The 13,619-nt window shown below is 38.2% G+C and overlaps 1 protein-coding gene across 1 annotated transcript in view; it reads left to right on the forward strand.

Moving 5' to 3' along the window:
* The window catches only part of LOC107294265 (lipase member M-like), a 67,483-nt gene that overhangs the window by 40,331 nt on the left and 13,533 nt on the right, over positions 1–13,619 (forward strand). Inside the window, exons 3-5 of the mRNA XM_029285581.1 lie at positions 1,764–1,962; positions 2,751–2,860; positions 5,025–5,161. Coding sequence (XP_029141414.1) covers positions 1,764–1,962; positions 2,751–2,860; positions 5,025–5,161 — 446 coding nt within the window. The remainder of the gene's footprint in view (positions 1–1,763; positions 1,963–2,750; positions 2,861–5,024; positions 5,162–13,619) is intronic.

Here is a 13,619-nt window from a genome sequence, read left to right on the forward strand (position 1 = left end):
TGCCAACCAAATAACAAATCCCATCCTTCAAGAGAAAGAATATTTCTATTTGTCAAATTTAACCAATCACTAATCCATGTCAAAACCACCGCATCATAATATAATTTTAAATTAGGAACTTTAAGTCCTCCTCGTTCTCTTATATCCTGCATAATCTTAAACCTAACCCTTGGCTTCTTGCCTGCCCAAATAAATTTGTGGGCTGCAGAGTGATTTTGACCCCCCCCCCATGGCCGATACGGGTGGCAGAAGCGTTTTCTAGGCCTCTGGAGCCTAGATCGGGCCACTGGCGCTCCACAAAATCGCCCCGCAGTCATGGATGCGAGCTCCGGAGCTTGGAAAAGGCCCTTTCCCAGTGGCAGCAGAGGGATCCGCGCAGCGGGTGGGGGGAAAGGCAGTGGTGGCAGGGCGATCCATGCAGCGGGTGGGGGGGAAACCTGCCCCACTTGTTTCACGGCCGCTTTCGGCCAAGCTGCATTGCAGCAGCATTGGGCGCAATATGTGAGATGGCAAACAGCTGCATCATGCTGAAACCGGCCGTTTGCCGCCTACTGCCCAATGCCACTGCCACGAGGCCACGGAACAAGCCGGGCGGCAGTAAGAAACTGGTATACTGGTGCCTTATCTCTGCCCCGCTTGTTCTGTGGCCTCATGGCAGCTGCATTGGGTGCGACATGCAAGGCAGCAAACAGCCACATTGCGCCAAAACCGAGGGGCCAGCAGGCTGTGGCTGCTGATGGACAGTTGGTCCCCATGTGCTTGCTGTACGCGGGGGGCCAATGGTGTCAGGCAGCAGCTGCCCTGGCCCCTGCCTTGCCTTGCCCTGCGGCAATGGCACCCTGCCTTGCCCCCCCTGCCTTGCCTTGCCTTGCAGGATGAGCCTCCTGCCCATGTCCCACCCGCCAGAGACCCCCTGGATCTCCCCCAACCCTGCCTGGCCCCCACAGGCGTCCCTCCCCACGAGCAACATCGAGATGGCCACGCCCACCCAGTCTGCCATGCCCACCCAATGGGCCACGCCCACCCAATGGGCCATGCCCACCCAGCACCCAATGATAAATGAGTTTTGGGTTGCAGTTTGGGCACTCGGTCTCTAAAAGGTTCGCCATCACTGAAATATCCTATTTATATTCTTATCTTCTGTAGATATCTTCTGCAGTGAGAGAACTCTTTCATATAAAAGGGGCGATCATTTGAAGTAATTTATTTGTTCATACATATGGGAAACAGAAGTCACCCTGAAAACAAATGAACACAGAAAAAAACCATAATGGCCCCAAGCTTGTTTCATTTTCCATGATATTATTATATCATGTAATAGGAATGTTTTGGAATTTTCCCAGGTCTAGATCTCAGTCAAGGAATCTCAAGATGGTCTTGATGACTAAACTACATGCTAATCATTTCATTTAAATGAACATGGGGAAACAGGAAAGAACATAACCTCATTTTTATAGTTATATAGTGTTATAATGCCACCCAGATTCACTTTCATGTGAGATGGGCAGTTATAAATAAATGAATGAATGAATGAATGAATGAATGAATGAAAATATTAAGCCAATGCAAATGTGTGTACTGTTCTTTTGCCTTCTAATGTTATTTTGTATTGCATATTTATAGCTCAGTTGTAATTGGGCCAGATACTTAATTTTGAACTTGATTTTTTTCCATCCATAGGCAATTTGATGTAATTACTTTTTTGTTATTTTTGAAATGTCCTTCTTTTCTTCCTTTCCTTTTTTGTTTTGTTTTGTTTACAGCTTCAAAACCTGCTGTGTTACTGATGCCAGGAATTCTTACAGATTGTGGAATATGGATAACTAATGAACCCAATAGCAGCTTAGGTTTTATACTGGCAGATGCTGGCTTTGATGTTTGGTTGGCAAATAACCGAGGAAGCAGATGGTGTAAAAGACACCAGCACTTTTCACATAAAGAAGAAGAATTCTGGAATTTCAGGTAAGTTAAATCATTTGGTGCTGGTGGGGGGGAAGTGATAAAACTTCACTTAATACGGGCATGAAGTGTGATAGAAGTTCAAAAGATGGATCATACCATGTCTGTGACTTGAAAGGAAAACCCAACATCTTGAACTATGCTATGAGTCTGATTGGACAGAAGCATCCATGTTCATCAGCTGTCAAGGGCATCCACAGGAGAGATTAAAAAAAAATCAAGATGGTAGCTATGATTGTACAATCAAAGTCCTATCTCCTTTTTAACATGTCACAATGCACACACAAAACGGGCAGGGCTTTGACTGTTATCAACACCAGTCACGGCCACTATCGTGATTCTCTTGAAAACCATCCTTCCATACATTTTCTTCCCCCAACTGGATAGGTGATTGTTTTCTTTTACATTTCTATTATATTATGATTTTCAAAATCTTCCCATCCTATAGTTCTATGACAAATAAGCAATTATAAACACAATCAATGCAAAAATAATCTGGAAAGAGAGATAGTTTGAATAGCTTACCACATATTGCTATAGTGATATAAGTTTCATCATCCAGTTCTTTGTTTTGTATTATAATAGATTTAGTCAGCCATATAATTCTTTTATATTTTTTATTCCTTTTATATTTTATATATATATACCTTTTAGGTTTTTTTTAAATTAACTTTATATATTTTATGTTTCTTAGATTTTAAAATTATCAATTGTTTTTATGTCACCCTTCTAATATTTGGCTATGACTGTAACAAAGATTTGATTGATTGATTGACTTTATTTTATTTCAGTTTTCATGAAATGGCAATGGAAGACCTGCCATCTATTATATATTTTATCCTAGCTAAAACTGGACAGAAACAACTTTTTTATGTTGGCTATTCCCAAGGATCCACTATAGGTAAGTTCTTGGATTTTTGCAGGGGTGAAAGGGAAGCAGGGGGATGGAAGGGCAAGTGACATGATAAGCATCTTAATGTCATCAGGCAAATGATACAACGAGATCATGATGCAGGTGACAACATTGTGGCTTGGGACCAGGACATAGTATCTGAGCTCATTGTACTGTGGTAATCGCTGACGGGATGCAAACTGGCCAGAGCTATAGACTTCTAAGCATTAATTCTTACAGCATATCTATAATTATATTCTTCATTGTAATTGTTTTGTTTAGATTTGTAGGAGAATGGTAAGAAGTAACAAAGAAGTAATTGAACAATTTGTTGGAGACAAAATAATGGAAAGTGTGAATGAAGTGAAACCAGTACATAAGACAGAAAAGCCTGTCTTATACCATGACGTTCTATTGATTCATCTAGCTAGTTTTATCCAGCAAATGCTAGGGCTTGATAGGGAGCCTCGAGTAAGCCAAACATACATAATCTTTATTGACTCGTATCCTTAGATAGGTTGTGCTATGTGACATTCCAAATGGAATGGGATTGCTATCACTAAAACAAAACAAAAACAAAAATCCTTTAATTTGCATTTAAAACAAGTGGCCTTTAATTCAATCCTTGGTATCTGTATAGAATCCTCCCCATTCAAGAAAAATCTCCTATGACTGGGTAAAATTCCTATGTGTAATGTGATAATAAGCCATTATTACTGAATCAATGAAGAGGAGAGTTATAAGCTGTGTGGTGGTCTAGAGCAGGGCTTTTCAACCAGTGGTACGGGTACCACCTGTGTTACATTGGCACCTGGCAGGTGGTATGCGACCATCCTAGAAAAGTGGTAGCGGAGGAGGGGAGTGAGCTGAACTGGTGGCAGCACCGCACAAGCCTGAGCGAGAGATGGCTGGAGCTGCAGGGCTGTCAGGGCTCAGCGGAAGCGCCAGGATCACTGCTGCTTTCCAGCTGATCGGCGCTTCTTTGGGGCTGTCAGGGCTTAGTGGAAACACCAGGATCAGCGCCAGGCTCCAGCTGGAGCTTGGCGCTGATCCTGGTGTTTCTACTGAGCCCAGAAGAAGCACCGATCAGCTGGAATGTTGCAGCATCTCCAGGGTCTTGTGATTTACATTCAGATGCTTGGCAACTGATTCATATTTATGATGGTCACAGTGTCCCAGAGTCATGTAAAGTGACCAAAACCTGCTGCAACCACCCAGCAGACAGGGGGAATAAAAACCAAACACCCCCACCCCACCCCCGCTGCCAATCCTCAACAGAAATGCTCACAACAATGAAAACCTCGGACAGGAGGAAGAGCGCCGCTGGGCAGGCAGGCAGGTGTCTTGCTTGGCTGTGGCTTGGGGGGCACTTTTTTCAGTGCCATTGTAACTTTGAACAGTCACTAAGCGAACTGTTGTAAGTCGAGGACTACCTGTTACTTTATCACTTTTTTCCTTTTTTGGGGGGTTATCAAGTTTTTGACACCTTGCTAGGCGACTGGTGGTACTCAGATGTTGCCATATCCTAAAAGTGGTACAATGGGTGAAAAGGTTGAAAAGCCCTGGTCTAGAGGTAGAGCTCTTGCCTTATAATCAGGAGGCTGTGAGTTGGATCCTAGGTAGGGGCAGATATTTTTCTCTCTGGGCGCAAAGAGAAAATATCTGCTGTGAGCTCCTCATAGGCACCAGGAAGGGCATCCTGTCAGTAAATGCTCAGCTCCATTCAGTTGCTCGAACTCTACCCCATGCAAGGAATTATAGGATTGTTAAAAGAAAAAAAAATGAATAGGAGGGACAAACCATGTGAAAAAGGGCAAAAATTAAATCTATTATCCAAGTACAACATACAAGAATAGAATAAATTACTTTTAAAAATAACTATTAATAAAATATGATGGATATAAAAAGCCTCATCCACAAGAATATAATAAGAAAACAATCAATGTCTAATTAAGGATGTCTGAAGATGGTAAATTGACAGGAAATCAGTCAGTGAAAATACATTTGAATTCTTTTGCAAAATAGTTGGATAATTTTTAATTCAGGGATTTATCATCATCAAATTGTGTGGATACACTATCCACTTTTTCCTCTAGCAGATATAGTGTAATTATTATAAATAGCCTGTGACTAGTAATGGTTCTGAATAATCATTAATTTTCTTTATTCTTAGGATTCATTGCATTTTCAGCTATGCCAGCATTAGCTGAAAAAATAAAAATCTTTTTTGTATTTGGTCCAATATATTTGGTGAATCATGTCAAACCATGGTATAAGATGATAATTGACATGAATCAGGATATTATAAAGGTATGTGGTTGATGCTGTGGTTTTCAAAGAATGAATATGCTAATTACTTTATTGCTAAGATCTTTAAAAGGCAGGAACAAATCTTATAACAAATGGAATTGCCGTCAGTAGAAGTTAATCACACTTAAGTTTGTTTTGGATTATTGCCAACAGGTTTATAATATTGTAAATATTTACAAATATGCTGGGAATTCTGCCAAGGAAAGCTGAAATAGATACTTTTATGCAGTGCTTTTTTTGTAAATAATAATAAAAAAAGGTGCCAGAACTCACACATGTCATACAACCCGCCTTGCCTACCCTACAAGGTTCCATCCAAAAAAGGTGCCGGAACTCCGTTCTGGGTGTTCTATGACAAATAAAGCCCTGTTTTTAAGTTATTCTTCTCTTGGCAGCAGACAGCAAGTTAGGAAGGCCTTTATATTATTATTATTATTATTATTATTATTATTATTATTATTATTATTATTATTATTATTATTATTATTATTATTATTGTCATTATCATCATCATCATCATCATCATCATCAGTCATTGCACAGTCAGCCAGATGTTCAGACTGGGTTTGGCATTTTTGTCTACCTATTGAGTCCTTACCAAGGACTTGTGATAGGCAGATCTGGATGTTTGACGTGTTACAGATATCGTCGCAGGATGGAAGCTATTCACAGTAAAGCTGCCTTTTGCAATTGATTGATGGTGAATTTGTCAATTCCAATGATGTTCAAGTTGTTTTGCGATTGCACCTAAGGCGCCTATTACCCTTGCTTGCCTTTGCCACAGTCGTTCTATTTGTGCATCTTTGTATATTGTTATCTTCTCCAGTTCTTTCTCTTCTGTTCTGCTGTTTCCAGGCACTGCCCTGTCTGTTCTCCAGAAGTTTTTGTATTTCCAATGGACAATTGTAAGTCTAGGGTGTTATATGGTAGATGCCTATCTGTTTCAGTTCTAAAGTCCCAGAGCAATTTAACTTCTTCATTTTCTATGACTTTCTCTATTTTATGGTCCCATCAGTTCTTGCTTGCAGGCAAATGATATTTCTTGCAGCTCTTCCAATGTACCATTGTTGCTACTTTGTCATGCTGCTACTTTTGGTCAGTCTGGGCGATCTTCTTGCAGCAGTTAACCAGGTGGTCCACTGTTTCTTTGCATAGGCGGCACTTACTGTCTGTTGCTGTCTTCTCAATTTTGGCTTTGTATGCATTTGTCCTAAGGTTTGGCCTTTTGCAGCCAGAATTAGTCTTCAGTCTCTTTCTTCAATTTTCCTGCTCTTAGCCATTGCCAGGTCTTGTTATTATCTGATTTCCCTGCTATTTTTTTTTTTAATGTACTGGCCATATAGAGCTTGTAGGCCAGTTTGGTGTTTCCAGTAGTTAATAAGCCTTCCTGATATACTAGTGCATCAGTGCACCTTTATCATTGTCCTTCAGATATTTTTCCAAAGCCATTTTTTCTTCTTCAACCATCTGATGTACTTGCAACAATCCATGCCCATATATTTGCCTTGGTAGGTAGAGTCTGTCAATGTTACTGTGATGAAGGGCATGATTCATTGTCATTATTTTTCTGGTTTTCCTATCCATTGCTTTTGGTTCTGCTTCAGTTCAGTCCACTATTTCAATGACTGGTATTGCCCAGGTGTTGATTGCCTTGATGGTATTTCCTTGATTGAGTTTGGACTTTAAGATCTTCTTCACTCTCTTGATATATTCATCTCTAATCTTTTTCTTGACTTCAGTGTGCTTGATGTCAGCTTAAAGGATACCCAAGTATTTATAGTAATCATCCTCATCCAGACTCTTAATGTTAATTTAGTGGGGCTATTTTTCCTTGTTTGATAGTGAGTGTGGCACATTTGTCCACTACAAACTCCATTGCAATATCTTGGCTATATATACGGACAGTGTTGAGATGGTGTTTTTCCATACAGTTTCAGATCATCCATGTAAAAGAGGTGGGATAGTCTGACAGATGTTTTTGATGTTTGATAGCCATGGCCTGAGTTATTCAGTATTGTTGACAGAGGAAACAGTGCAATGACAAATAGTAGTGGTGATAGTAAATCTCCTTGAAATATTTCTCTCGTGATATTAACCTCTCCCAATCTCTCAGCATTGACCTGCAACTGTGTCTTCCATTGTGCCATCGATCTTTGCACAAAATTTCTGATGTTTCTCCTGACTCCTATTATTTCTAGGCCTTTGATTATCCAGTCATGTGGCAGAGAATTGAATGCTTTTTTGTAATCAATCCATGCTACATTTAGGTTTATCTTCCTTTCTTGCAGTTTTCCAAAAACATTTTGTCAATTAGGAGTTGATCTTTTGTTCCTCTGCTATTGGGACGGTTTCCTTTCTGCTCAGGTGGAAAGAGATTATTTTCTTTTTAAAAGTATTTTATTAATTTTCTATTATTACAGTTCGTTAGTGCTTAATGAGTAACATGTTGTCTGGGTTGATTTTTTGCTTAGTAATAAGTTAAGTTCTTACTTTCTGTCTTGTTTTTCCAGCCATTGATCAAATAAGTTCCATGTTTGAAAGTATTCTGTGTCTTCTTTTTCTTTGATTCTCAATGTAAGTCTATCCATTTCAGCACAATCCAGTATTTTCTTGATTATCGCTTCATCCAATGGTGTTATCTCATTTTTCCAGTGCTGAGCAAATACAATCCTTGCTGCTGTTAATACATGTAATGTTAAATATACATTTTGTTTATCATTTTTTTCTGGAATTATGCCTAATAAAAAGATTTCAGGTTTAAAATCTACATGTTTCCCTATCATCTTTTCTAATCAAGTATGTATTTTTGTCCATTTTGTTTTTTGCTTTAACACATGTCCACCACAGGTGATAATATGTACCAGGATTTTGATTACATTTCCAACATTTACTAGATATATGTTAAAACATTTTTGCTAATCTAACAGGTGGAAGATGCCATCTGTAGAACATTTTATATAGGTTTTCTTTATACGAATTTACCATTGTCAATTTATAGTTTCTTTCCCAAAGGTTTTGCTATTTCTCTAATTCTATACTATATCCAAAAAATTTTGCCCATGTTATCATTGTTTCTTCCATTTTCAGATTCGGTAAAAAATTATACAATTTTTAAATCAGTTTTTCATCAGAAGTCAACAACATGTGATCAAACATTGTCTGGTTTTTATAAAAACCGTATATTTTAACATCTTTATCATACCTCAATTGCATTTGCAGTCAGGGCCACCATGATAAGTCAATACCCTGATCTTTTAACTCTTGTTTAGATTTTAATCTCCCATCTGCATTCAGAATATCCTTATATGTTAGAAGTTTCTCAGATTTAATTAAATTTATTATTGTATGTTAGAGTTAAAGTATGTTGATTTTGTTTGTATTATGAATGGATAGCTTATTTTAGACTTGGGATGTTATGTATTTATCCCTGTACTCAGTTCTGGGAAGTCCAGGGGGGAGGGGGGAAGGGGATGAAGGGGTAGAATTATATAAAATTTGGTGTATTTATTCTAATGAAATGCACCATATTTGTATTATTTGTCCATATGTTTATTTGAAAAATTAATAAAATTTGTAAAATAAAAATTTGAGTGAACGAATGCTTCCATCGTTCATAGCCATCCTGGGATTTTCATATAGATTTTTAGTTTTATCTTTTCCTATACAAATAATAATGTGTTTCTTATGTAGTGGTTTTGGAAATATCTATGGGTTTTATTCTTTTCATACCATAAAAATGAGTGCCATCCAAGTTGTAAGTCATGTCCTTCTAAATATAACAATCTTTTTTTTTTTTTAAACAAATTTTTATTAATTTTTAAAATAAACAGAAATACAATTATGGCATACAATAATAATAATAGTAAAAACAAAAACAAACTGAAAAACCTCCTATTACATTATATCTCACTACCATTCTAGTATACCAAAATACATAAGAAATCCCTTTCCCCCCATCCCCCCCCGGACTTCCCTGAACTAAATACAGGAGTAAATAAACAACCCCCATCTAACTAAAACAATCCAGTTATAATACATACCAATATTAATTTATTTTAACTCCAAAACTCAAAATATAATTATCCATCTTCCCCAGATCCAAGTATCTAAAAATTAAACTTTACCGTTTCTACAAATAAAAAGTTAACTACTAATCTTACTACTATTAATCATCCAAATATCTTAAAACCCATTAAAAACCATCTTTAACTTCCTCTAAAACAATATAAGTCCTTTAGAATAATACAATTATATATCATTAATCATTTAAACTCTTTTTTGATCTCCAGTACATATCTTTTAATCTTACTGCTATTAATCATCCAAATATCTTAAAACCCATTAAAAACCATCTTTAAATTCCTCTAAGACAATATAAGTCCTTTAGGATAATACAATTATATATCATTAATCATTTAAACTCTTTTTGATCTCGAATACATATCTTTTAAGTGAAATTTTCTTTCTTTTTTACGACAAATTTTAATAGTATAACCATCTACTCTCTTCTTTATCAAATACTTCAATCCTTTAAATCTTATTAATTCAAATAATATATATCCAAAAAATCAATTCCAAATCAAAAAATTTAAAAATATAAAACTTTCAAAACGTTCATATAAGATTAACATCAAGAAATTCTTCCATAGCCAGTCATTGCTTCCATTCTTTTTTTCATTGCTGATCAACCTTCAAAGCCAGTGAATCTTCTGCCTTTTTCATTAACAATTTGTAACGTGTTCGAAATTTCTGCTGATAATAAACCCATGTGATTCCATTATAGCAAGATCTTCTGAAAACACAAGCAGCAACATCTCCAGCTGGTTTTCTCTGACGCACGACCCATTTCTATAAGCTTTTTTTTTCAAAATTTCATCAGGGAGGTACACCAGGACCATGACCGGATCTATTACAGCTTCCTTTCCCAGCTTTTCATGCTTATCCTTTTCATGATACCTTCAAAACCACTGAATCTTCCACCTTTTTCATTAGCAGTTTGTAGTGTGTTCGAAATTTCTGCAGATATGATTCCATTCTAGCAAGATCTTCTAAAAACACAAGCAGCAACATCTCCAGCTGGTTTTCTCTGACGCACGACCCATTTCTATAAGCTTTTTTTTTTTTTTCAAAATTTCATCAGGGAGGTACACCAGGACCATAACCGGATCTATTACAGCTTCCTTTCCCAGCTTTTCATGCTTATCATTTTCATGATCTCTACCATATAACATATCATTATAAGTTATTTCCATAATATCTTCTTCAACATCTTCACATAACTTATCCACCCGTTGCTCTGTAGAATCTGGAACTATAAAACTCATTTAGCCAGCAAAAAAGAAGCATGGATTTTTCTTTCTTTCTTTCTTTCACAATTCTGCAGCCATTTTAAAGCCATTCTTCAAACTCCTTTGAAAAACACTTCAGTAATCCAGAAAAATAATAAGTATCACCAACAAATAGACATTGCAAATTCTTTGCAACTAAAACTTTCCAGAAACCGAAAAAAACCACAATATATCTCTATCCAGTTAGTAACCAGAAGAGAGTGAAAGTAAAAAGCGAAAGTTTTTTATCAGCTCCAAAGAAATGGCAATTCCGCAGCCATTTTCTTCCCACTTTAAGTCCCCACCAAAAAGGAAGATGTTAGTTCAAAATCAAAATTCCACATAAGCCGAAACTACTCCAAACCTCCTGCTTAGTTCCGTCTGCTTGTAATTTAAATCCAAGTAGCTTTCAGTAGCAGAGGTGGGCGCTGCATCTGGCTTCGCTCCAAAGGAAAGGAGCGAAGGCGTCCTGGGGCACGGAGAACGTCCAGACTCCGGCTGAGCTCTCACCCCCCAACCTCGATCAGAGAAAAACTGGGGTGAGAGGGAGCTCTAAGCCTATCTGGACTGCTCACCCCCCCTTCGCCCAAGGGACAGGGTTCCTAGCCGAGAGACAGCTGTTGCACGCTGTCTCTTCAGGCTTTGACGCGCTCCCAGGCGGGTGGCTAACAAAAGCCGCCATTGGTGCAGCCTAGCACCACTGGAAGTCCTAAATATAACAATCTTTTGTTTCTGAGGGTTATCCATTTTTTAACCATGTTAGAGCACATGCTTGGTAGTGTAGGATCCAATCTGGTAGTCCAAATCCTCCATTTTCTTTAGCTTCTTGTAGCATTTTCAGTTTAATTTTGGCTTTCATTCCTTGCCAAATAAATTTCAAAATCAGTTTATTCAAATCATCAAGAAACGTTTTCTCTATTTTTATAAGTACTATTTGAAATAAAAAAAGGAATTTTGGTAAAATATTCATTTTCACGGTAGCTATTCTTCCTAACACTGATAGTTGTGAGTTTTTCCATTTTTCCATTTTTATTTGATTTAATAATTTTATATAATTATCTTCTTTTATCATTGCGCATCTTGCTATTAAGTATATTTCCAAATATTTAACTTTCTTAACTATTTGTAAGTTTAATTTTTCTGACAGTTGGGGGTTTTTTTGCTTATCTGTAAGATTTTTAACTATAACTTTAGTTTTTTCTCTGTTTACTTTCAATCCTGCTATTTCTCCAAATTCTTCTATCCTTTTCAGTAGTTTAGAAATTGTCTCCAGTGGTTCTTCTAAAATGAATACCAGGCCATCTGCTAATGCTTGTAGTTTATATAGTAGTGGAATTCAAATACCTGAACAACCGGTTTTATTATGTGATGCGGGCCTGGGCTTCCGATGCCTAGAACGGACTTCCGGAAGTGCTATCCATGCACTTCCGGTGGGCCTCCTCCAGGCCTCCGATGCCTAGAACGGACTTCCGGAAGTGGTATCCATGCACTTCCGGTGGGCTGTTCTAGGCCTGGGAGGCCTCCAAGGCCTAGACTGGACTTCCAGAAGCCAGCTGGTTCTCTGAATTCAGGTAAATTTAGCTACTGGTTCTCCTGAACCAGTGCGAGCCAGCTGAATCCCACCACTGAGTTTATAGCTTTTATCTTTTATCTCTGTTTCCAGATCTTGTCCGATATTTCTGTTGAGAACTTCCAAAGTTAGTATAAATAGCAGTGGGAATAGTGAGCATCTTTGTTTTGTGCCTTTCTTTATACTAAAGTTCTCTGTATAGTCCCCATTGACAATTAGTTTTGCTGTTTGTTTATCTTATATTGTCTTAATGGTTTTTATAACTTTTCTCCAAAGTTCATACAGTTTATTGTTGTATCATAAATTGCCAACTTACATTGTCAAAAGTTTTTTGAGCATCTAAGAAAATTAGTGCTATTTGTTTTCCTGGGTGCATTTCATACTATTCCAATGTATCTAAAATAATCCTTAAGCTATTTTTTATTTGTCTTTTTGGTAAAAATCCATTTGGATCTGGATGAATAAATTCAATCAAAAAATGTTTCAGTCTCTCTGCTTTAACTGAAGTGAAGATTTTGTAATCCAATTTAATAGTGATATTGGTCTATAATTTTTTATCTGTGTCAAATCTGAATCCTCTTTTGGTATTAAAGTAATATTTGCTTCTGTCCATGTGTTAGGTAATTTAGCCTCTAGTAATACCTCATTACAAACTTCTTTTATTGGTGAGCTTAGTGCAAAGGTCGGCAACCTGCGGCTCCAGAGCCGCATGTGGCTCTTTGATCCTTCACCTGCAGCTCCCAGCCTCCATTTGCAGAGAGAGACAGAGAGAGGCACTTGCTCTCTCTATCTCCTCCCTCCCTCCCCCCCTCTCTCTCTGTGCGTGTCTGTGTAAAAAAGAGAGTGGACTCATGGTGTTCTCCCATGAGCTGAAAAGCATACTGGGCGGGCTCCAGCCTTGGCTGCGTCTCTGCAGGAGCAGGAAGCAGGAAGCAGGAAGGGCAGGAGAGAGCTAGCTAGCCCAGATATGCTGACTCAGGAATTCTGGGAGTTGAAGTCCATGAATCATAAAAGAGCCCAGGTTGCCTACCCCTGAGCTTGTTGGAGAACAGCTTGAAGCCAGCTTGCCAGGTGAGCAGAAGATCAGAGAGAGGGAGGAAGGGAGAGAGAAAAAGAGAGAGAGAGACAGAGAGAGAGAGACCCTTTTGACATCTAAATGAAGATAACACTGCATATATCTTTTTTACCTTTATTACAGATATACATACATACGTACGTACGTACATACGTACGTATGTATGTAGGTCTTTGGATATTCGGGTTTTCTCCCGCGTTTTCTCCAGCTGTTTCTTCCTTTTAACTGCCAGTGGGGTTTGAGCTGATTGGGTGGGAGCTTGGCTGTGTTCTGATTGGGTGGAGGTATGTTCTGATTGGTTAAGGAGCTTGGCTGTGCTCTGATTGGCTGGGGGGTTGGCTGTGCTCTGATTGGCTGGGGGAGTGTTCTGTTTGGGTGGGGGCTTTGTTGTGCTCAGGTTAGTCTGAGTTGCAGGGGGATTTGAGATGGTGAGCTTCATTGCTGTTGTTTGGCTTCGTGTTCGTGGTCGTGCCACATCTTTATGGT

The sequence above is a fragment of the Protobothrops mucrosquamatus genome, unplaced genomic scaffold (genome assembly GCF_001527695.2).
Source record: "Protobothrops mucrosquamatus isolate PMUCROS unplaced genomic scaffold, P.Mucros_1.0 scaffold1884, whole genome shotgun sequence".
NCBI classification, from domain to species: domain Eukaryota; kingdom Metazoa; phylum Chordata; class Lepidosauria; order Squamata; family Viperidae; genus Protobothrops; species Protobothrops mucrosquamatus.